The following is a 26,049-nucleotide window of genomic DNA, read 5'->3' as shown; positions in this document are numbered from 1 at the left end:
AAAAATGTACATAACATTAGAGGAGGGTTACTGCTTAGGCTGAATTAAATGGGAAAATCAGGAAAAAGGACTGTGTAAAAATAATGTAAGTATTCCCAGACATGACATTATAAGTCTCAGAAGTTCAGAGTGGAGGTTAAAGTTAAAGGAAATGCAAAGCTGCTAAAATATCTAAAAAACCCTTTCCCATATCTTATGACTCAAGCAGTCTTAATCCTGCATTGGAATGATACAGCGAAATAACTCCTTTATTATAATTACAAATACTACAGACTTCTAGAAAATTCAGGAGAGAGACAAATTTCCACTGCAAAGCAATGCTAAACACACTACAGACATTTATAAGGACCACAACCTCCATACCCACATTTTCTAGTTTAAATAATTTCCCTAAATTTGTAGGATAAATTTGTAAGTGATAATTACATTGAGTACAAAATTATTCCAGACTTCAAAAAAATTGTTGCATTTCTGTTCCTGATTACTTCATAATTTTTTTTCCAAAAATATAAAGTCACAAAATTAGCTTACAAACAATGATTTTAGAGTAAACAACTCCATTTAGGCAACGCTTGGAGAATATTTACAGGAAGTCAGTTTGATAAGCAGGAATCCCAACACATGTTTGGCTAAGACTACAGTGTGCATCCAGCAGCTAATCATGTAATAAATCTGCACACTGCAAGAAAACTGTCAGAAGAGTGCAAGATAACACTAGAATTCAGGAAATAATGTAAATTAAGCAAATTTGCTAAACATCTGTTCACTGACAAGTCTTTAGCAACAACAAAAACCCTAAAGCTGGCCAAATTCTTGAGGCGGTTTTAGGTATTGTGTGGTTTCAAAATAGGCCAGGAAAGAAGAAGAGATTGCCATATAAAAAAATAAGTAATATGCTTTAAATAAAGAGCTAGATTTGTTTCTTTATAAACATATATATATATATATACACATACTTCTCATCCAATCTGATTAGTATTTTTTAGAGGAGAATGGGAGTGGTGAACTCTCAGCAAATAACTACAGGCCTTTGATTTGGCAAGAGACTTCAACAAGGTGGTGTTCAAAAGCATGAGAAACTTCATACCTCTAGAAACAGATGAAAAGAATTTGTATACTTGTTAAGTTCATGTTTTTTAATCTTTGGTTCAAATTAAATGTAAATCATTAAAGTACAAAGAAGGGATGCGACCATACAATGAAAATAATTCTTTGGGAAGAGAAATTAGATATAAAATTTACAAAGAGGAGCAAATTCAGAGACTTCTTAATTAGTGTTCTTTTGCCCTAACAGATCAAGATTCTAAGTAATACCTGGGAATAATCCAAAACTGGTCTTTTTTTCCCTTCTTTAGCATAAGCTAAAAAACTTTGAATAGAATTTCTGTGGTTTTAATCAGACAGTGATATGACAGGACAGAAATGAGGAACAGTATTTAAAAAAACATGTTTGACATTTATTTTATTTTTCCAATGTTTAATGAAAAAAATCTTTTTTTTTTCTTTTTGCCAAGCATGCAAGCAGGAAAAGAGGAAAGTTCTTAAGACTAGCTATGAAATAAAAGCAATTTAATAAATTGCCCCAGCAATCCTTGCAGCAGAGATTTGATTCATTCTTCTTTCCTTCCTCAAGCTAAGTGCTCTAAACACTAAGTCACAAAAGAGCAGAGTAACCTTCAATTTTCTCTGAAAAGATGGAAAAAGCATCTAGCCCAGTCCAAATCATTTCCTACACCTCTCAGATTAAAAGCTCAAGGTCTATCAATATAGCAAATTAATACATGGAGTCAGATTTTTTGTTTTATTTTGAATGGTGATTGCCACCATGTAGAGAAGTAGATCAAGATGTCTCAAGATAAGGAAAGGGCTACAGCTTAGAGGTTGATGCTAATATAGAAATCTGGGGGGCTTGAACATATCTCTCTGAGGGTATTTCAGGGCTATGGAGCCTAAACAAAAAATTCCTATCACTGCAAAGACTCAGTCTAAATTCAGATGTCTCTAGTGCTACTGAAACATATTTAGAGCACTGCAGAAAATTTACCTTGGGTATTTGTACACCACTTTAGACACATTCAAACCACAAGCACCTTTAAACCACTGTTACATTGTGCACTGTGCAGAAAGAAGTGGTTAGAACAGAGAAGAAAGCTTCTAAAGCGGTGTGGAGACTGGAAAGTGCTCATTGTGGTCACCACCAACTGTCCCAATTTCAGCAGAATGGATGTGTGTGAGAACAGAAAAAAAAAAAACAAACAAAAAAAAACATTGTGAAGAAGAAAGAAAAAGTGTTAAAGAGTCACCTAAAACGAGAAAGGGATGGAGGGAAAGAGAGAGAGAAAGAGAGAGAGAGGAAGAGAGAGAGAGAGAAAGAAAGAGAGAGAGAAAGAGATAAAATAAAGAGAAAACAAAGAGAATAAATTAAAAAAAAAGAGAAAATAGAAAAGAAAGGAAAAAGACACTGTGGATTTGTCTCTTACTGGCACATGCTCTCAGTCTTATTACAGGAGGTCCTGAAATGAATAATTTTGTCTTTTTATATTTCTCCCAGGCTGAATACAACACTATTCAAGAATGGTCTTCTCTTAAGGTCATACAAAACTGAACTTACTCTTTTGCATACAATGGGCAGCATGTCCAAGCAAGCACTTCTGTATTTTTAGAGGCACTGTTTACTCCCAGCAGTTTTATTGTCAGCATGGTTTCCCTTGGAAGAGTCTTTATCCGTAGAGGGAAGTTGACCCTAAAAGAAAACCAGAAAAGAGAAAAAATGAAAGCTAAAATATTTGAGCATTGTTACAAGTGGGTTCCTTCTACATTTTTCTACATGATCTAGCACATATATTGAGCTATAAATTACAGAAGTTGCACTCTGAAGGAAAATGCAACTGACAAATCCCTTCAATACATTGACGAGTATTGGCAACAATTAACCTGAGTCACAGTGTTTGAGAAGAGGCAGATAAAAACTCATTCACTCCAGTGGTAATACTAGAGCTGGCAAAGGCAGGAAGAACTTAATTAAACTTTCCTTTGGAATTACCTTATCAGTGAAAGGCTATTTCACAATAAGGAACCTGTTAAGGGAGAATTGCCAAGCAGCAGTTATTGGCTGTCTTGTGTCTTCAGAGGACAACATCACTTAAAAAAACAAGAGCTGCTGAATGATAATCATTCTCTTGTTCAAGTGTGTTTTGGTGGTGTGATGTTTCTTAACCACAACTTAAAAGCAGATGTTGTCTTAACAGCAATGACAGATTTGTATTTTTTTAGTGAGAAAATTAATTTTTCATCAATATTGATCTTGACTTTGCATTGACCATTAGCTTGCTTGGTCATTCAGTTCACTTATAAAAATTTATCTAAAATAATAACTTGGAATTATTCCAATAAGCCAGATAGTTTTATGCTGTATGGAAAGATCATGTGTGTAATTACCCATACAAGTCTGCATTTTCTTTTTCCTGAATAGATAATTTTCTAACCTTTTCCATGTATATTCAGTGGGAACTCAAATTTCTTAAGCAGAGAGTAAAATTAATTAAGTTTTTTTTCTGTATAAACAAAATCAATATAAGGAACTAGGAGCTAAAAGGATTATTCCACATTGATAATCTAGTCATTAAGAAAACAAAAGATCTGCATAAACTGGAGATTAAGAAAACAGACTAAAAGATAAATCTGAGGAACAGAGTGACAGAAGAATGCAACTCAGCAATTTTAAAAAGATATAGTCACACTTTAACAGCAAGCAAAAGTAGAAGCTGCATTAAAAAAGTATATTAGACTGTAAAACATAAGAATTATGGGTGCTAGAAGTAGGACATGGTAATAGTGAAAGGAAAAAAATCAGCATAAGATTTTGCTCCCAGTTCCAAATCTATCAAATTTCTATTGGATTTGGGAAAGTTTCCTGGACTGTGCTGAGCAGCTACTGAAAGAAATTAGATGGGTTTCAGCTGAAAATCTGAAATACTCCAAATCAGCATTAATGTCAAAATTTAAGATCATCAGTCTTCCAACACTTGGAAATGATGCAAATTTGCACACCTCCCTTTTTGAATAACAAAACAAGACAGCCATTTCCCACTCCTTCTGATTACCATGAACAGAATTGAGAAGCAATTCTCAACCGTCTTCCCACGTGTCCTTATTTATAGCTTTCAAGTTTGCTTTCCCTGTCTCATGAACTCTTCCTTACTCATAATTAGTTAGAAACAGTTATTGGGAAACTGAAGTGGCTTACTTGCTAAAAATAACTTGTTCTGTCCTTTTCACTGAGAGGCCAACAACATTTGTTACATAAAAATGTTTGACAGAGTTAACTTTGAAGAACCATTAATGCTTTGATGAGACAGTAATAAAAACACCAAGACATGCATTTTGTGATACAGACAATTGTTAACACTCTGAAGCTGGAGCAGTGAAGAAAAACTCTCAGTATCATCACTGCAGAAAGCGAAGGCTTGCCAAAGTTTCCCTAGGACACATACACCCCTATTCATTATAATACTGCAGATCCTTCTTACAAAAAAAAAACCAAAACAAAACAACAAACAACCAAATAGAATAGCCCTCCAAAAATTAAACAAGCAAACAAACAAACAAGACCCCGACCTAATAACCCAAACAGCTGTTGGGTAAAAAAAGGACCATGAAGAAAAGTTAAAGTAGATTCTCAGGCTGGATTGTAGATATATTAAAGGTAGATCCAAAAGGTGGAATTCCTCAAAGGAACAGAAATACAGCCTTTGGTTGCATCTGCTTTCAGTTCCAGCACTCCTGGACCCCTCCAGTGAACAAAAGCTGTTCACAGAGCAGCTCAGTTTAGCTCATTGTCAGACCAGACTCACCTCAGTCCTATTTCCCTGCCTCTGGCTGTCCCATTTCTTTCTCATTCCAATCTCTCTAAGTTTCTGTGAATTCTGTGCAGTTTAATTGGCTCAGAAGAACATCCGTAAAAAAATATGTTGGTTTTGGTTTTTTTGGGCTTTTTTAATGACTATTGGATGTGTAATATCTGTCAGAGATACATATATCAAACACAGACCAAAACTTACTTCTCATTCCAGTCAGCCAGGAAAAAGAAGGATCTCTTAACTGGAGTATTTTTGCAAATCTTCACTTGACATATTATCTTCCCAGCATAAGTTAATAAACAGGAAAAAGAGAAAACTTTGTAGCTACAAAAGAGAGAAAAAAAAATTAATTGTAATATACTATGTCCAGTATATTTGGAGTTAGCCACTCAGGAACTTATGAAAATCTTTACATAAGAAAAGGAATTATAATAATTCATATCATATTAACATGTGTGTGGAAGGGTTTTTAAGTTTTTTGGGTTTTTTTCCCTAAAGTTCAGAATTAAAGAGAAGTCTTAAAGACACCTGGGTTTTGTTCCAAGTTTTTGGCTTTTTTTTTTTTTTTTCCATTATTGCAGTGAATGAAAATTTGGATGTAAGTGAAGTGTTGGTACTTGCTGATCCTAGAGTCAACAAGAGATCTCCCACCTGGAGAGCTGCATCCAACTCTGGAGCCCCCAGCAGATGAAAGACATGGAACTGTCAGAGCAGGTCCAGAGGGGAACACAAAGATGCTCAGAGGGCTGGGACACCTCTCCTGGGAAGACTGAGAGAACAGGACTTGTTCAGCCTGGAGAAGAAGACACTCCAGGGACACATTAGAGCACCCACAGAGGGCTGGGGAGGGATATTTCACAAGGGAATGTAGTGGTAGGACAAAGGAAAGCTTTAAACTGAAGTAGGTTAGGTTTAGATTGGATATTAGGATGAAATTCTTCCCTGTGAGGGTGGGCAGGCCCTGGCACAGGGTACCCAGAGAAGCTGTGGCTGCTCCTGGATCCATGGAAGTGCCCAAGGCCAAGTTGGATGGAGGTCTGAGCAACCTGGGACAGTGGGAGGTGTCCCTGCCCATGGCAGGGGTGGAATGGGATGATCTTTAAGGTTCTTTTCAACCCAGGGTTGTTCTGTGATTCTTTTTATACCTTCTTTTCCCAATCTGTAAAAAAACATATTAGTACTCAAGAGAATAAATATATTTTTACAGCAGAAGCATTAAAGCTCACTGTGCTGGCCTTCACAAAGTGAACTGAGCAGCTTCAGAGTGAAATTTAGGTCTGGGAATATCTCTTCTTTCACATTCTTCTTACTGAAATCTTCTAAAATATTAATAAAAATAGATTATAAATAACTAATGTTCCTAATTAGTGTTGTAACTTCCAGATCTTCCTGCCAGGCTCAGCTTTAGACTTCATTCTGGACAAGAATGATGAACATGGGAAACAGTCAAATGTGAACAGGAAATCTGAGGCAGTCACAGATTGAAGGTGCCTGAATTCGCCATATTTATAAGAATGATGGTTTATCTCTTCCAGAACATTATATATTGTAATTATTATAGCAGATTTAGGGGTTTTTTTAAATTGAAACAAAATGATCTGTAGTCTGCAGTACCTATGAGGTGTCAGTTCAGAGAAGGAAAAATTACTTTGTAGACTAGGAAATACTTCCTCTAGAATCTAAACTTTACAAAGAGTTGGAGGATAGTTCAGGAAATAAAAAGTTCTCACACAACCAAAAGATTAAGTTCTGCTATTTAAACAAAAGTATTGATAGACAATATAATATATATCATAATGTGCATACTTTCTAATATAATACATTTTATACATTATAATATGCAGGAATATAGACATGTTAAAATGCATGTTAAAACAGCTGCAAGATCATATTGTGACTTTTGGAAAGGGAACATGAGATCCATGACACTGCCAGCATGAATTCATGCAGTGCAGAAAAATAAGAATGAGGAGCATGCATGTGAACAACGTCAATAAAATAATCTGAGGAAACCAAGTGTTAGAGCGCCTATGAATATTGGAAAGAGAGATTAGAAGAAAGAAAGATTTTCATTTTTATGTGCTATAACATAGCATTCAAGTCATCAGTGGCCTTTAGGCTATGTATAATATCATATTTTTCTGGTAAAACATAAAATGCGGTGGGAATGGTATAACCATCTGAAATCAGGATAGTGATTATAGTTCTGTATTTATTACTTTAACTAATGCAAACTCCCTCAGATTTTTGTTAAATGGCTAATTACAGACAACGCTCTATAGTACTGTCTCTTGCTCACAGTCTAAAAAATGATCCCAGAGTCATTTGGGATTGAAGGTAAAGGGGGATCAATGGGAAAATTAACAAAAACTTTGAGAACAACTTTTTGACTCATGAAAATGTTACCACACTGTGTTCACTTTTCCCCCTTTGATCACACCAAAATAGTAAGAGAAGAACACCTGAGTTTTGCTCAGACTAGGAACAGCAGCTACTTGATGAGAGAAGAACACCAGTTTTGCTCAGACTAGGAACAGCAGCTACTACAGACAAGTAGTTTTACCAAATTTTGAGCAATGCAGAAGAAAATATTTCTATTACCTTTTTATATAATTGTCTTTTTTCTATCAAAATTCTATTTCTATTATTTTGTTTTCTTGTGTTATGCTGATAGCAGGTACACTTGGGTCTCTAAACTTCAGCCACATCTATGAAGGACCTCACCAATTCAGGTGCTTAGCCACATGACAAGGTTGGAACAAACCAAGAGGAAAAATTGCTGAGAAAGCCTCGCTGAGACTGGGTTCAAGCAAAACCATCCCTCTCTTTCACTTGGCAAGCTGGCCTCCAACCCTTCCAGTTACTTGTCCTGCTGAGACCACACCAATTCCAGTCCAAACAGCCTTGTGATGCCTTGGTGCATCACAAAATCTCTAACATTAATTTAGGACCACCACCAAAGCAGCAGAGGGGAGCTGGTGTCTGTGAAAAACGACTTTTGTCAAAGAGACAACACATCTTCTCATGAGCCCTCCTCCTACCTGGTCACCCAGGCTTCTGGGATGTTATGGGCAGCACAAACTGTGAAGCTCAGCTGGGAATTTAGGCTGATGTCTGCACATAAAGGGCTCCTAGGTATGCTGGCAAGCTGGAAATTTGCATCAAAACTGCTGCTGTAGACATGGATGAGACGAGAGATGGCCATGGAGAGCTCAGTCACAGCAGCCTCTATTAACACTGAGAGGAGACAGAGGAATAAATAAAAGTTAGCAATAGGTCATTTATGAAGAACTATATTTATCCTAAACCGTCAGTTATGGCTTTGAAATGCTTCCTAATAAAATTTAATTGAAATGACATAACCTGCAACTGAAGCCAATTAGCCATCTGTGCTTCTGAAACTGTCCTTAGCTCATTTCTGGTGTATCCTTAACAGACTTACATTACAGAGCTTTCAAATTAAGGCATTTTCAAAGTAAGCATTTTCAATTACAGCAAGCTACTGGGTACCTCAGATATGCCATTTCAGTCTTTCAATTTTTGTGCTGGAAGGATTTTTATGAAGTAGGTATTTTGTCATTTCAGCAGCTAAGTAGCTACTTACTTCAAGGGAACTGGCAAGGCAGCAGTAGAAGGGAGAAAAGGCACTGGTTAAATTTTAAGACTATAAAGCTGTTGCAACTGTAGGCAAACAATTAATAGAACACATAAAACAGCAGCCACAATCAGAGAAACTCAACATTCAGGTGGTCATGGGTTGGTGATAATATTACACAAAAATGGACACTGAAATATATATTGATACAAATAGGTAGGAAATGTAAGCTGTACCCTAATTTATACCACACCTCTATTTATGTCATTCCCTCTGGCTTCAGCTCTGCAGTATTTTAGCTTTTTTATTTTATTTTAATTTTTTTTTCCTGCAATTCCTGGCTTTTATCCATCTTCCCTCTCTGTTTTTGGAGCAGCTTGGGGTTGCCTGATTACCAGTGTAAATTCAAATCCCCAGTCCTGGCAGCCTCCATCAAGTGAAGAGAGCTGTTAAGAGCACTCATTTCTCAAGCATGGGTTAGGTTGAGAGAGAAAGTGTCAGAGTATATTGAATTGTTCCAAGATCAGGCTGATTTGTCTTCCAAGAGAAAAACCCAAAAATCTCTTTTTTTTTACCCTTCTAAGTCACATTTTTCTACATGATCAAGAACACACTCTCACCACCTGTTAACAGTTCTTGAAATATTCCCTGGACTTGTCTGGCCACTGAAGTTAGCAGCCATCTATCAGCTCAGTGTCTATTGAAAGAAAAAAGAAAAGGAAAAGAAGAAACAACTCAGGAACATGAAGCCTGAGACTCCTATTAGCTTTTTATCCTTGGGATAGGTGCAGCAGTCCTGCCCAACATCACATACAGATAACACCATTCACTGGACTTAGCTATCCCAGTTTCCTGACAGAAATATTTCCAAAATACCCTTATCCTCAGTCAGGAATTTTATTTTCCTTCTTTGATACCTTTTGCCTTTAAACCAGCAACTACCCAGAACTATTGAGTCACAAAATGCACTGCAAACAGCGCTAAGAAATTATTTCTCTTCATTTCAAAATAGACAAATTGTAATTATGTAACAATAGAAATGTACATAAAATTGAAATATTTTGGCATATAATGAGGTTGGCTTCTGAAAATACTGACAGCAAATTATTGCATGTGTGAAGGACTGGCTAGAGTACTACACCTTGTAATGTGATCATCTTCCACATATGAAAACTGAATCATTTTAGAGATCAACAAGCTGAAAAACTCAGTCCTTCTACTTTCTCTTTCTACCATTTAGTTTTAATTGCCTTTTTATTTACCCTCTTTAGCACTGACACCATTTATCATCCTTCATCACAATAGTTTTGAAAAAATCTTTGTCTCTAGTGATTTTTTCCTCTAGAACACCATTTAATTCTCATTCCCAGATGTGCAATCACTTAGTAACTGCAAACTAAATGTTTCATTTGTGCTGAATTATTTTACATTCCAAGAACTTACCCATAGTGATACACATGGAACCTTCTTAGGAGGTCTAGAAGAGGACATCAGCTGATTGTTATTTGAAGTAGCACTTTATCTGAAAAGTACCACACTATTTTTTCATTAAGGACCAACAGTTCCTCAGGAGATTCCTTGTTTCCAACCTGCTCCAACTGGTTGACAGGTAAATTTAATGTAATAGCAAACTCCTTATTTATGAAAATTTGCCTGTTGAAGTCAATGATTTCTGAATAGAACCTTCTCAGTGTTTTCCCAAAAAAAGGGTAAAAGGTAGCTCAGAATCTCTGAAAATGCACAGTTGTAATAAATCTTTATTCTAGGTGGTAAAGCAGCAGTTCAGATTTTGTTTCCAGAACAAGAAGTAATGTAATCTATTTCAGCTAAGCCAGAGATAAAAGGGAAAACTATTTGCTCTGTGAGCAAAGGATTCCCAAATAATGAAGTTAGGAGAAAATACACAATGGAGTATTTTCCATAACAGAAAATGTACATGTGCCAGACAAGGATGTGATTAAGATGCAAGATGCCTATCACTACATCCAAGCTGCCCTGTCCATTGACCATGTTTGCAGAAAAATTCTTTTCATGGTTTACCTGAGCCACAAAACTGATGTCAGATATGTAAAAAACCAGACAAGCAGACAAAACCAAACAAAACCTCTCAGCTTGTTCTAACAGCATGTGAGGGGTGAAGGCAGCAATGGAACAACTGGGGGGCAATTGTTTCACTGCCAGCCAAGGGAGACAAATGGCCTTCAACATTATTTATTTAATTATTAGAACATACAGAATGAAGACATTTTCAGCAACAGAGATCCTCAGGTTTAAGCAAATGTCCAAGTATGATCTGGTCTGCAGGTCCAGGATTTTTTCCAACATTAATTTTCTTATTCTTGCTAGCAATCAGTTATAAAACAGTCTATGGATCCTGTGCCAGAATCAACACGTTTCCAACCCCCATTCTTCAGTCATTAGAAGCAGTAGCAATTAACTGAATTAGAGGGAAACATCTTGGGTAGTCTGTAAACATCCATTACTCACAAAACTTGGTCAGCATTTTCTCACTGTATTTTAATGAGCTGCTGAATAGGATATGGTAGGCTGAAATTATATCTCCCATTCATGAAGCCAGAGAACTTTTACTGCTTTTTATGCCTTTTAATAAATCTCAGCTGAGAGAGGACTGGTGTTTCACTGATCTACAAAGCACAGGCCATGGAGTTCCTACAGCAGATTGAGAGTTTCAGCTACATCAAAACCTATTTTCTAGAAAGGTGTTCCAGGCATACCCAGTATGTAAGAGACAATGAAAGAACCACATTGCAAAGTGAACCAAGATTAATAATCTCACAACTCAAACCTCGTGATCTATTTCTGGTGTGAAATTATTTGCCATCACCTTCTCACTGAAGGTGAGGAGAAATTTGACATGCAGAAATGAGAGGAGAACCAAGGAAGTGAACTTTAACCACAGCTGCCAGATATGCTTATTTCTGACAGATTCCTGTTCGTTGTGCAGGAACTCTGAAGGAATAAATTCTACCTAGTGAGAAACAGAACAATCCTCAATCCTGAAACTGTTAGCTAATACACCTCCAAGTGCCTCCAAGATTTAGTAAGGAATATAGTAGCTTATTTCTTACTGAAACCCACTTACTTTTTCCTCTCAGTCCAGTATTACAATTCCCTTATTATTTTATTTCCAGATCTTCCAACAGAGCAGGCACTTTGCTGTTATTGCACCAGCAGATGATGTCAGTTCAAGACATGTTAAACACTCTCTCTGACCTGTACACGTTTTCTCCAGGTAAAACATGACAAAAATCTGGTTGAACAGAATTTGGAATGAAGGCTTAAGACCCTTTTGACAGATTAAAAATACTTTTGAGAAGGAGAGCTTGATTTTTTCCTTTCCAACTCATTTTCAGAGATGAAAAAGAAAGAGCAAGGTCCTGAGTACAGTTCAGAAGACACACACACACACAAATCCCAAAACCAAAACTACAGAAAAAAGAAACCCACCTGACGTTTAAGTAAAATGCTAAGCAGCATTCATTCAGCCACTATTGCAAAAAGAAAGAGGCAAAACATGAAATGCTGTAATGCACATGCTGACCCACACACACACACAAATCCCAAAACCAAAACTACAGAAAAAAGAAACCCACCTGACGTTTAAGTAAAATGCTAAGCAGCATTCATTCAGCCACTACTGTAATAAGAAAGAGGCAAAACATGAAAAGGCTGTAATGCACCTACTGACTAGATGCAGTTTCCAAGCACCAATATTTACTGGACTGTTTTCTCCTACTAGCTGAAGAATCCTATGGATTATTCCTTGAAAGCAACTTAAAAATCTTCTGCTGTCCTGGTATCAAAAATGTCTCTGCTCCTATATGATTTATAATGCCTTGATAACTTCTGTCTACTTTTTGCACAGAATTGGGGGGTTCTAGTTGTTTAAAAATTGTTCTTGATTAAAAAACTTCTGGCTGTAGGGAGAATATACTAGGATGCAGCACAACAACAACTTAGAGGTGGAGAGCTGTGCTCTGGTTTGGAAACAATGCAGGAGACATAGAAAAATGAAACAAAATCAATCAAAATCCCTTAAGATTTTTCAATATTGTGAAACAAAGAGTTTTTTCCCAAAACAAAAATGTAATGGCTTTGTGCTAAGGAAGAAAGAAAAAGAATTTTTCAACTCCAAAGGAAACCCTGACAAAAAACCCACTTAATTTCCCCCCTTTCTCCCCCCCCCCCTTTTTTTTTAATTAAAAAAAAAAGCCTTTCTGTTGTGAGTGCTTCTATTATCAGGTCTAGAAATAAGTATCAAATCCCAAGCACAGTTAAAGAAGCTTTACAGTCTAAATGTAATGATGACTACATTACATGTATTGTAAGCATCACATTCCTGCACTCACTCTAAAAGATAACACCTCCAGCAATTCAGCTGGAAAAGACTGCTGATTCAATATCCTCAGTTCCTGGTGCACACCAGACCTTCTGGATGGGTCCCAGAGAACTACTGATCAAATTCTGAAAGCTGCTTATTATGTCTGATCTGAAATCCCTGCCCGGAGCAGCAAGGCTGTGGACATGGAGTGAACATTCATTCATCAGCTTTTGAGAGCCACACACAGACTCAGGTCTGCACCAGCCTGCAGCCTTTTCACACTGGATTGCAGCAAACTCCAATGCTAAATCTCCATTAATATGAGCAATCTTCATTTTCTCAGAACACTTGGTGCTGCAGAAACATACTAATGTCTAGAAATGCCTATAGCTCCTCCCATTTAACAAGAAAGAAAATATTTTGAGCACTAAAACTTGAATATAATGTTCTAAAGTCTTCACAGAGAGGAAAAAGAACATGATCCAGACCTAGGCATAATGTGGATAAGTATTGCTTTATTCACAGCAGTGGCATAAATTGTTCTACAGAGATAACACTGTTAATAGAGGCAGTTATTGGAACACTAAATCAAGGCTAGGTATTTTGAATATAGTCTTTGACTTGCTTAGTCCACAGTGAAGGACTAATAATAAACCTCCAACAATATGTTATTAAAGAGCAAGGTTAAGGCAGTTTCTAAACTTTTTTTTTAAGTAAGGCTTTAATTTTACTAGTATCCTTTATCTTTTTCTCTTTTGTGGTAGAGAGAAGATGTAATGGAGATAAACAAAACTGTTTTATGATACTCAGGGAAATAATAATCTCTTGGGGAAGAACAGGGAAAGGAAACATATTATTAGTTGGAGTAAATGATTGGTGCTCTTGCTCTTAAAAATTTATCCTGTTTTATTCAAGATAAACATAAATACTACAGAAAGGAATAGTAAAAATGGGAAATCCAGTCTGCCTCTTCCTCAGCTGTCAATTCTGACTTCACCTGCAAATGTGGTGCTTGAGGAAGGAAAGCACATGGGTTTTAGCTTCCCATAGATCTGTAGAAAGATGTAACAGCACTGAGCAAATCTATGATTTTCCTTTAATTTTGGGTCACAGGCTTGCAGATTTTTGCACACCTGCAATCCTAGACAGCCAAGCACAATGAAGTAAAAAAAGGGTGGGAAGCAAATGAGGTGGAAAAGGAAACACAAAGGTGAATTTGGCAGGAGCTTACAGCTCACCACTTCTAGCTTCAGCAGGTGAAAATATCATCAGGATTCCTCTCAAGGTTAGTGCTCCTAGATCAGTGGAATCATCATGAAGGTGAGCACTGAGAAGAGAGGGACTAAGGAAAACTTGTGATGCCCACAAGAGAAGATGCAATATGGTTTTTCCCCATATTTGGGAGTTCAGCCCTTGGTTCCTAGAGATCAGATTTGGTCATTGCACTCACACTTGGTTTTTCTCAGACATGTTCTTAACACCAGCTGTGACATGTTAGCTCATTAACCTAGCTGTAAATATTTTGCTGACTTTTAGTCTATTTAGTTTATGTATTAGGTGCAGATGTAAGGCATGTAGCACGTCAAAACATACATGAAATGGGGATTTGGTTACCTTGGACAAATTTGAATGCAGGCTTCTCCACAGAATGACTAATGGCCTGGCAGGTTCTGACTTGTTATCAGTAAATTGCAGTTTCTAATCTTACACTACCAAAAGGATTCTGCAATTGTTATGAAATTAGGGTGTGCCAAAAGCAAACAGAGAAATCTTCACAGTTGAAGATTTGCTGGCATAAATAAAGGTACAGAGAAGTAGAAAGTAAACACTGATTCCTTCATTGTTACTCAATAAATGAGATTTTCCTTGAGAGAGCTGCTGATTCAATGAAGTTCAAATTTGGAAATACCTGTAATCAGAGGAGTGTTTTAAATCCACTCCAATTACATTTTCTGAACAGTGTGTGGAGGAAGATGTTTCTCAGGTAGATGTTTATTAGTAACTATTGATTGTTTTTAACATGAGCAATTAGCTGCCATTAAGGGTGTTAACACATGGGAAAAAGAAATATATCCAAGAAAGAAGAGTCCCACAAACTGAATTTACCTTCTCCCTTCTGCACCTGCATGTTCTCTCCCCATCCCTCCTGGCCCTCCAGCTGCTTAGCTTCTCCTGGCATCTCACAAACTGAATTACTGCTTCCCTTCTCTGCTGTTCATGAAGTTGAATAATGCAGAAACAAGCCTGGCATTTGGAAACCTGCATTTGAAGCAACTGTATGTTTGAAAGACTGCTGAAATCACTGCAGCTGATTCACCTTTTTTGCCTCTCAGAGTACACTGCAGTCGAGAAAAGCAAACAGAGGAAAAGAGCGTCTCAGAGGCCATTTTTTTCCTCAAATAAAATGGGGAGAGACAAATTCCTTCCACAGCCCACCCCAGGGCTCAGCTGGAGGGAGAGCCCTTGGATGGTACCCATGCAGCATCCCAGCTGCATTTGGGCAGCCACAGAGGGGTAGGGCAGCACCTGATGAGGCTGATCCCTCCTGGAATCCAACCCCTGACAGAGCAAACTCCTGCTCACCCCTTGGTCTGAGAGGTGCTGGGCACCTCTGAGCCAGTGAGACTTTAAAAGGGCAGGGTTTATAATTTTGTCCATTGGTGTTAATTAATGTACTCTTATGACAGTCGATCATTAGACAAGACACCGTGTGTACAGCAAAAGATCACAAAGAACTAAAGCTCTCAAAGGGGGGAATTAAAGTTATTGGAGTCAGGTGGAAAAGCCATACAGAAAAATAATTTTTCAGGCTTCCATGAAGTTCATTATTTTCCCTTTTTTCCACAAGGAAAGTTGTGATTAAAGAAAACTACCATGACCACCACCACCTGTACTCAGTTCTTTCACTCTGCTATTCATTCTCCATATTTGAGTTTCCACATTATTTTGTGGAAATGCTGTTTTATTTACACTTTTAGATCACTTCAAATTCATCTCATCATAATTACCTTATAATACACCTTAACATGTAAACATCTGCAATATGCCCACTCAAACAGATTAGTAAAACAAACAAATAGCAAAACGTGTTTTATGATGATACACCTTGAATTAATATACTTTAAAAAAATGCAAACAAACAACACTCTACCTTTGCCTGGTGTTTCCACACTTTGAAGAGAATTCTAAAAAGACAAAACCAGAGAGGAAAAAAGTCATCAGTCACTTCAGAAAAGATGGGGTAGAAATTCTAATGGTTGTAGGAGTAGAAAATACAGTGGAAAGAGGGAAGGATTTAGATTTATCTTAATGTTATGATGACACAAAACATGACTGGGATTCAGAGCACCAGGACCTGCTTCCTCTACACCCTCAGCCAAGCCACTTAGACCCGATTTCTGACAGAATTTGGGCATGTCAGGGTACAAAGAAGCACTCATCAAATGTGCTCACACGTTCTCAGCCTCCACAGTGGTACAACAGAGAGAAGAATTCCCTCTCCACCCCTTTGCAAGCCTTACACAATCAGATGTGAAGCCCTAAGGGCAGGGTCTTGGCATCCTCTCAAAGGTGAGGAGCAGCAATTCTCCACTCAAGTGGCCTCCATTTCACCTGCTCCTGTGCCAGATCACTGAAAACAGCTGTGCTTTTTGAAGGCCTTTGAGCAGGCAGCTGACCAGAGGTGGCCAAAGGGAAATATAGAGTCAGGGGAGACTCCAAAGTGCTCTCCAGCTTCCTCATGAGGGCAAGTGACAGGCACTGATGTTTTCTCCTGGTCATCAGTGACAGGACCCAGGGGAAGGACACAAAGCTGTGTCAGGGGAGGTTGAGTGGATATCAGGAAAAGCTTTTTCACCCAGAGGCTGGTTCAGCACTGAACAGGCTCTCCAGGGAAATGGTGCCAAGCCTCACAGAGTTCTGGAAGCACTTGGCTGATGCTTTAGGGCACATGGTGTGATTCTTGGGGCATCCTCTGCAGGGACAGAGGTTGCACTTTGATGATCCATGTGGATCCCTTTCAACTCAGCATGCTCTATGGTTATATGAGCCTGATCAGACTTGTATCTACAAAGCAACACAAAAATAAGTAGCAAACCTTGACCGGAGAGACTGCAAAGATAATTCTGCATTTCAGTATTGCCTCTGGCTTGCACTGCTTGAACCCACATCCCTGTAAGATTTTCTGCCCATCAAAGTCATTAATCCCTTTGCAGTGGGCTGAGAATGCTCTGTGTTAGTACATACGTATTCAGCATGATGCTTCTTAAAAATTACAATGCATGCAGAGGTGGCAGAAGAAATATAATGCTGGATGTACATTCTCCCTCTGGCACCCAGCTTGGAGCTGCCAGCATTTGTCTGGTGAAGATGAAGAGAATAAGTTAAATGCTTACTTGAGGGGAGAAAAGCAGCATCTAGGCTGAGAATTATGTTTGCACAATCTTCATAATGCAGTGAGACAAATGGGAACAGAGACTTTTGTTCAATTCCCTCAAATTTTGGAAAGTAAACAACCTTTTGGCATGGTACTTATAATTTCAACACAGTATAGCACGCTTAATATATAGTGGATTAGTGCCTGTTCTGGCAGGATTTGATCTCCTATGACTTTTTGTGAGCTGCTGTAAGAAAGGAATGGGGGGGAAAAAAAGAGAGAGAAATGAAAAACATTAAGTATGCATCAGGCCCAGAGCCTCCCCTGAGTGGATTTGAAAATCCCAGGGTTAGGTTGGTTAGAGACTGAAATAATCACATTTACAAAGAGATGCAATCAGTTAAGAAGAAACCAGCACTGGTGCCAGTTGCTTTCATAATCTCTCAACCACGGTACAGGAAAGCACAGTACTGGCAGTGAGGAGGTAATAAGTACAATTTAATTAAAAACAGAAGATTGAAACTAAGTTTCTTTGTTTTGTTTTGGGGGTTTTTTTTTTTTTAACCCGAATTAAATAGAAGCACATTCAATTTTTTTTTCCAAGTAGGCAAGCACATATGTACAGATAGGTATGAACAAACATACACTGGCAACCTATGTAATTTATATTGGAAGAAGTAAGCAGTGGTTTCCCGGAGGCTTTATGTGCACTTGTGCCAAATGGACGTGTTAAAAAATATTCCACATAAAACCACACCATATATTACACTAAAGCATCAGGAAACCATGTGGAAAAGCAGTCAGAATGTTTTTCTGGCACCTCTTCCTTAGCAGATGTGTAATGCTGCAGTGCTTGAAATGTAACAGGTAGCCTCAAAAATCTCACTTAATTTGTGGGGCAGTTTACCTGCTTGTCTGAAAAAAGCCTCTCTTCCTCCTAACAAAATATTTTGGTACTACACTGATGAACATAATAGAAGCAATTCAAGTAATATGGTAAAATACAGAAATATTGCAGCATTTAATAATTTCTTCAGTACCCAAAATTCACATAAAAAATGACCCTGCCATTCAATATGAGTTAAAATCAAAAAGAGGTTTGGGGGGGCTGGTACTCCATTGAATAACTGGCTGCTGAGTACTAATTTTGACTACATATGTTGCAACAGACAGGAAAGTTGGTCAATTTGTCTTTGCATAAATATTGACAAATAGAGATGCCATCTGATTTATTACATTTATATTCTACACGTGAGGTAGTTGCATGTGGGATTCACTGAAAAAATTCCTTTGCCCAAGGTTTTTCTCCTGGGAGGCTGAGAAGCCTGAGAGAAAAAGGAAAACAATTCTTATCTCCTTTGCTTCTCCTGTGTTGTGATCACATGTGGAACATGTTTGGAGATTGTTTCACTGGGTTCTGCTGTGAGTTGTTTTCACTCTTTGGCCAATCAGTGCCAAGCTGTGTCGGGACTCTGGAAAGAGTCACGAGTTTTCATTATTATCTTTCTAGCCTTCTGTAAGTATATTTTCTGTATTCTTTAGTATAGTTTAGTATTTTTTAATATATGATAGTATTATAAAGTAATAAATTAGCCTTCTGAGCACATGGAGTCAGATGCATCATTCCTTCCTTCGTTGGGACATTTCCCAGCAAATACCACAGATGCATACAAAGTGTAATGACTATTCTCACGAAATGGGACAGTGTTCAGGTTACAAAACATGCAGGAATAGATTTTACTGCTTTTATGACATTTATAGTTCAGCTGCTGAGAAAGATGAAGCTCTTTATGGAATCAAAGCCCAACCTTTTCTGGATTGCTGAGGTCTATTGACTGTCCTAGCAGCTATTTCTCAAAGGAGTGAAAAGCCAGCAGCAGCAACAGCTTTTGAAGTCAGTTGTTAGTCAGGTCTGCTTCAGCACAGAGGGAGTCAGAGGGACAGAGGTGGCAGTCAAGGGCACAGACAGCTTTTACAGGAAGGCTTCAAGGGACAGAGAACCAGCTCAGCTAACCAAGCCTGAAAGGCAGCGTTAAGAGAACAAAACCTCAATAACTGAAAAACTTTAAAGCATGAAAGTCAATCTAGGCAGTAGTTTTCAAGAGATATGTTGTTAGAATCCCTAATGCAAAGAACTCTTAGAACTTTGGGCCTGTAAGCCAAATCTCAGAATTAAACAGAGGACTTGAGACCTTAGAAGAGGCATCCAAACTTAGGTGCTAGAAGAGAGAATGTGGATTTGTAGTTTAAAGCAAAAACACGTTAAGCAGCAGAAGGTTTAAAGTTTTGGAGTTTAAGATACAGAAAAAATAAAAGTAGTTACGGAGGTAAACAAGGAGATTAGCATGCAGTACTGCAGTTTGTGTGTCATAACATGATTGGCTAAGAAAGCTTACAGCTTACACTGTAACATGAGTCCATAAAACAAAATATTTAAGGATTAAGTCAAAAACATAAATATCCTTGTTTGGCAGTATTTTATTAGCCAATAAATCCTTAAAAAGTCTTGCAACTAAGGGTCTTGTGACTTTCTGAACCATGCAGTAAAGATGTGAGCCAAACTCACCCTCCCTGCCTGTATAGCAGATGAGAAAATAAACCACATCATCTAAAAACTCAGATGTCTTGTCTCTAGCTCATTCAAAACTTCTTCAAAAATCCCCATAATATGTGAAGCAGCTTCTTACTGAATATTAGAACAGAAAAATATTTAAGACTGTTCAATCAGGACAATCTTTTCAACATTCAGAAGAGGCTATTCAGAACAGGATCATGTTTCTCATTACAGATGAGCACACAGTATCATTAATTATCATCAGCCCTTATCAGCTGCAGCCTCTGGAGATCACAGCCAGGACCAGCACTCTGCTGTGCTGGAGACTGCACACAGAGATAAGGAGAGGTGTGCCTTGCTCTGAAAGGATAATCTAAACAGGTAAAACAGGAAAAGGGAAGTGTATTGCTCCCTCCATGTGAGGAAGATCATGGAAATTGCTTTGGGAGAAGTTGTAAATATTGGAGACAGTCTGTATGGTGGAGTTGGACATTTTGACATGCTGGAGAATGAGCAGGAGCAAACAGGGAACATTTGGAACAGAGCTTTTTTGTTTCTTTCTACAAGAAGATAGATCAGGTCATAATTTAATTATTTGCTTATTAATAGCCAATTCATTTCAAAAATAAAATCAATATTTGCATGACAATGACTCAGAAGACCAGCAGAAGAAAATGTGAACAAAACTAAGACTTGAAAAAGATGGCCTGTACTCTTAGGGTTTTATCCCATTATGTAATTCTGCATGTGGGGTTTTCTGACTTAGATGAGCCCCACTAATAGGAACTGATTTGTCTCTGACCACTGCAACTATTTCTCTGCTCAAAAATAGTGAGGATGGAGCTGCAAATGGACCAAGGGATATATAAAGCTGTTGTAAGAGGTAGTTTACACATTAGGTTCACAGGGCTGACCTGAGCACTAAAAGATAAAATACACTAAATTTTTCTTACCTAAAAAAAGTTTTTAACAAATTAGTCCCAATACATTTCTTCTGCTCTAATTCCTTTCTAAAACAAAGTTCTGCTGCTTTCCTCTCTATATTTTAACTGGACCCAGCTCTTTGTTTATCTCTTAAGAAACTTTCTGGATTGAGAAAATTCTTGTCTCAAGGACGAGACACTGTTCATCCTGACACCTCTTAAAAGAATCTGGAATTTAACCAAAAGCAAATCATTGAATCCCTTGTTAGTTCCTTTATGTCTTTCACTACATATTTACCGTCTAATATCCAAGAAGAGCTTTTCTTAAAAGGATATTCTTATTTCCATTTGATTCCACATCATGCCAGATAAAATGTGTGCCAACACAGACTCATTTATGCAGGAATTTACCCCCAGTAGCGATTTCTAACAATTGATGCCAAAGCAGAAATTAAAAGATTTAGGGTGATATAGAAGCAAGATTTGCAGTGAAGCATGAACTAGAAAGGAAGCAAGACAAGCCACTTCAGTGAATCAGCTGGTCAGGTCTGAGCAACAAAAAACCCGAGAGCTGCCTTGGTTCTTCAGTCTTGGGTGTTCTTACACACAGCACAACCAAAAACCCGAGAACTGCCTTGGTTCTTCAGTCTTGGGTGTTCTTACACACAGCACAACCAAAAACACGAGAGCTGCCTTTGTTCTTCAGTCTTGGGTGTTCTTACACACAGCACAAACCATGGGGAAAAAACAAAATCAAACCCAGCAGTAAAGAGAAAGGATAAAAGTCTTGCAGGTCGGTAATGGTCTGAAGGCAAGCATCACATAGAGACTGGCATGTTTTTCTAAATGGTATTTACTGGGAGAAAGAATGACACAAGACCATGCAAGGACTGGACAGAATTCCTCAGTAACTCTAAGTGTGAAGTGGGAATTTCCTTAGGATGGGAAAAAATTATCACAACTTACAGTTACACCAGAGTAAATCCAAGTGAATAATGGCTCGGTTTTCAGATTTGCTGAGCACCTGTATCTGCAAAATGCTGACTTCAAAAGAGCTTTTGGGTTCTCAGAACTTCTATAAATCAAATCATAGTGACTTTTCTAAGGTCATACCAAAGCAGCTGATGACCAAACTAAGGGATACTGCCCTCCAAAGTCCCAGTTCACAATTATATAGAAACCCCTGGAAAACCCATAAGAGTATTTCAGCTAAAATCAGGACTGTATGGTGCTGGTAACCTTTTGCATAAATAGCAGGGACATTTCAATCTGAAAAAAAAAAAAAAATCACAGAATGACTGGGTTGGAAGAGACCTTAAAGATCATTTGGTCCAACACATGCCCTAACACCTCAACTAAACCATGGCACTGAGTGCCATATTCCATCTTTTTTTAAACACATCCAGGGATGGTGACTCCACCATCACTATTTAAATGACATTTTGGGAAGATTTTTTTAAACTTACTGACAACCTGTACTAAATATCTGAAAATCTAATACTCTGAAATCACATGATTTGGTACATAGGTGATGTGGCAAAGAAGAGATTTGTACATTGAATAGGAACAAGAAAGAACTGGAAGAGACTATCAGTTCCAGTTAAAGACATGGCAAATCTTCTGTTGGTCCTCTACCACATCACACATGGTCAACATTCTTTTTTTTTTTTTTTACAGTGCCTCTACCCAGCACTTGTCAAAGGGAAAACAAGACAGTAAAACATATCAAGACAGAAAAATTGACTTGATCAATCAAAAAAGGAGTGATACCCATTCAAGTTCCAGTTTTAAAGAGAAAAACAGGACATGAACATGCAACTTTTACCTGTGCTTTCCCCAAAGCATGGAGTTTCCAGACAGCATCAGTGATGTCTCTGGTTTCCACAAAACACAGGACACTGCAGATGGCTTTAGCTGCTTCAATCACGTTATCAACATTGTTCTGTTGATAGGAGAGAAACAGGGGGAAAAAAAGGAAGCAATGGACACCCAGCATTGACCAGAAATACCTGACAGTAACCTTGATGGCAGTGAGGGGTAGAAAATCCTACCCTCTCAAGCAGAATTCAAACACCATGGTTTAGCCTGGCTACACTGAAATTACCACAGGCCAATATTTTCCTAAGGATAGTGACATTTCTGTTGAAGTCCAATTATCTCCCACAAAATTTATGCTAGTCAAAACCACAACAAATTTGATATCAAGGAGTGATTTTAAGAGAAAACCTTGGTTTGGCTGAACTCCAGCAGTGTGGAAGCACTGTAAAGAAACTTCTGAGGGGACATGAAGCCAAGTGATTCACAAGCATTCTGTGATTCTGTGAATTTATCCTCACTATTGTCTCCTACCCATTTCTGCCAGAGTTGGAAAACAGCCACGTTCCTCCTAAAAATAGATATTGTGTGGGAGGCTCCATAATCTGACACCTGTGGACTGAGTACTTTTGCAATCAGCTTCCTGCAAAATTATGTATTTAGTTAAAACCATGGAATCTTATTGATTGTAAATTTAGGTATTTTAATATTGCCATGTGGGGAAAAAAAAAAAAATGGTTCTAGATTAAACACTTCAGGGAATGAAAAAAAAAAAAAAAAAGTTGGATCCCCAAAGGAAGGAAAACACAATATCAAGTACTCTATGTTCAGGAAAATAAATAAATAAAAATAAATTCATGGGCTTTCTACATGATTCTATCACTTGATTAAACCTTAAAATACATTCTCTGAACAAGCAGAAGCTCTCCTAAAAATATTCTCCATGTTTCTGTAGTGATAAATGTTCCTTTTAGTGTGCTATAGCATGTGGATGTACCCATGAAACCATTTCTCTAACTCATGCATCTCATGCGTGAAAAATAAAAACTGTACCAAGATGAACTTTCTGTTTTCAGGCTTAAGGTCTATGCACAGACTGTACTGAGAAGGTTAACACCTGTCATTTCACAAATAAATATAAAAATATATTGAGCTTACTAATTCCACATTACCTGCTTTGAGCAGAACTAAAGCAGGAATGATTTACATGAAATATCCACAAATATCTGGTGGTCAGATTCTTTGAAACCTAAGTTGTTGGGGTTTTTTTACTAATTAAGAACACAAACCTTTTCACACTACAGGTTCTAGAGAGGAAAAGGCTGACTGTGATCTCCTGAGAATTTTAGACCCTCCTTGGGACTGAACTTGATTGACTGCTCAATGGTATGGCTTTGCTATGTGTAACCCTGACAACTCCAAAACATTAGCAATGCTGGTTTACTCTGATTTCTTGAAGAAATAAATGAGTATATGTGTGTGTATATATATATAATTTACTCTATAGAGTTTTAAATTAATATTAAATATCATTCCGATTTTGCATTTGATTTCAATAAGTTTTAATTTTGAATTTTTCTTCTTCACAAGCAGAGATGTATTATTGGAAGAATGAATTTTGTGCCTATAAATACAGCTCTGCAGGGTAATTTCTGAGCAGTAACAAGCAATAGACATACAGAAAAGTAACCCTTAAACAGAGAAACAGCTCTGTGGATGGAGAAAAATAAAAACAAAAACCTAAACCCACCCACAGTTTATGTATTTTTGTACATATATATAAATGCTGTTCCATAAAGAGAATGGGTGTCTTGAGGAATGTATCAATTTCTGTTTAGTATACTATTTTTTTTATAGATAAGCAATCAAAATATTAATATTTATAGCAGCTACTTTACCATACACTTTATTTTTATGGTAGCTACTTCTAAGGATCATATAGCAGATGAAGAAGTGTAAGCACACAAAATGATGTGATACTGAATACTACACATGATGACTTCTTCCACGCTATTTCTCTGCTGGGATATTATCATGTAAAGAGTTCTCTTTTTTTCATGTAAAGAGTTCTTTTCTTCATGTGTAGACACATGACATTGGTCCAAAAGAAAGGAAGATGGAGATTCACTTCTTACAAAAATTTTACGTCTTCTGAAATTCCAAAGGAACTACAGTCAACAACGTGTAATTTTTCCCCCCTTCTACATATTTAAATAGAGCAGAACCTTAGAAGAATATTTTGGCGTTTCAATAATTTATATGATTTTTAAAAAAATTATTTCATTCTACAACTTCTACACTGTGTATAAAAAATTTACAAAGTCCTCTCTACAGTAACAGTACATTTTGAATGGATTTCAAAATGAAGTGCATAAATAGTGGTTGTCAGGGCAATCAAAATTGGCTGCTTATTTGACAGCACATATTGTCTAAAAATTACATTTCAAAACTTACATTTCAGCCCGAACAGCACCAATCCCATCTTTGCACCAGACATCTTAATTATGTTTTTAAAATTTTTGTTTTATAGAGTCATTATCAATGTCAAAATTAATTTTCCATTTATTTTCCATTATTACTAATTAGATTAATAATGATAGTGGGCTTTTCCTGTAAGTTAAAAATACTGGTATCCCCGTATCTATAAGAAGAATAAATTTGTAAATAAGAATAAAAATGTACAAAATATTAATTTTTTTTTTCAACTGAGAATCTCAAGGTGTGTCTGGTTCAAACTGAATGCTTAAGGAACTTCCAGCTGAGGACAGAACTTCAGCAGTTATGTGTGCACTTAATTTACAATCTGTGAGCAGCTCCCAGTGTCTTAAATTCCAGAGAGTGCTGAAAGTGGATTGTGGTGAACCAGAGAGGAGTAGCAACAATGCCAGCTGGGAATGGGAATAGCTTGGAAAAGTGGGAACAGCTTGGAAAAGTGGGAACAGCTTGGAAAAGTGACAGAATTATTCCTGTGTAGACTTGGCATAAGGAGGAGTTACAATGACCCCAATTTTAGACCTTCTCTAAGCAATTTAATCAGAAGTTAGAGAAAATAAGGAAACAAGGATTCAAAGCTCAAATAAAGGGGTCTCATTTTCTGTTTTGTTTACTACATATTTATGAATGTTACTCATTACATTAGAGCTCCATCATTTTTTGAGCCACTAATTAAAGCAAATCATACTTCATGATTATAGGTTTGAAACATCTTGGTACACTGATGCCTGTGAATGAAAATATCCATCATATTACCTACGTCCTTAGCTGGCAATCCTGCTCTTTTAAGCAATTCATATGAGCTTATTGAGTGTCCCTAAGTGGAAAAGACCTTACTAAAAAAAAAAACCCAAACTACAGAAAAATTTACTTCTAGACACACAAATATTTGTTGGACGGTATGAATATTTGAAAAATGTACTTCCTTCCCTTTATAAAAAGTTAATGGTTTCAAGAAATTGCTTACTCCATGTAAAAATCTTTAACAAAAACAAATTTAGGAATGCTTCATTATAGGTCTGAGGAATATCTGCACGGTGTCAGTTGCAGAGGGTGGATTGCAAAGTCTCATTAATGTTGAGGTTATGGCTTT

General features: G+C 37.3%; 1 protein-coding gene across 1 annotated transcript in view; it reads right to left on the bottom strand.

Annotated features, from left to right (window-relative positions):
- The window catches only part of PIK3C2G (phosphatidylinositol-4-phosphate 3-kinase catalytic subunit type 2 gamma), a 189,104-nt gene that overhangs the window by 128,696 nt on the left and 34,359 nt on the right, over positions 1–26,049 (bottom strand). Inside the window, exons 9-13 of the mRNA XM_041484453.1 lie at positions 22,468–22,590; positions 15,954–15,981; positions 7,901–8,096; positions 5,061–5,183; positions 2,612–2,743 (exon numbers count right to left, since the gene is read on the bottom strand). Of these exons, the coding sequence (XP_041340387.1) occupies positions 2,612–2,743; positions 5,061–5,183; positions 7,901–8,096; positions 15,954–15,981; positions 22,468–22,590 (602 nt within the window). The remainder of the gene's footprint in view (positions 1–2,611; positions 2,744–5,060; positions 5,184–7,900; positions 8,097–15,953; positions 15,982–22,467; positions 22,591–26,049) is intronic.

The sequence above is a fragment of the Pyrgilauda ruficollis genome, unplaced genomic scaffold (assembly GCF_017590135.1).
Source record: "Pyrgilauda ruficollis isolate IOZ18807 unplaced genomic scaffold, ASM1759013v1 scaffold66, whole genome shotgun sequence".
NCBI lineage: Eukaryota > Metazoa > Chordata > Aves > Passeriformes > Passeridae > Pyrgilauda > Pyrgilauda ruficollis.
This window is presented reverse-complemented; position numbering and strand designations above follow the sequence as displayed.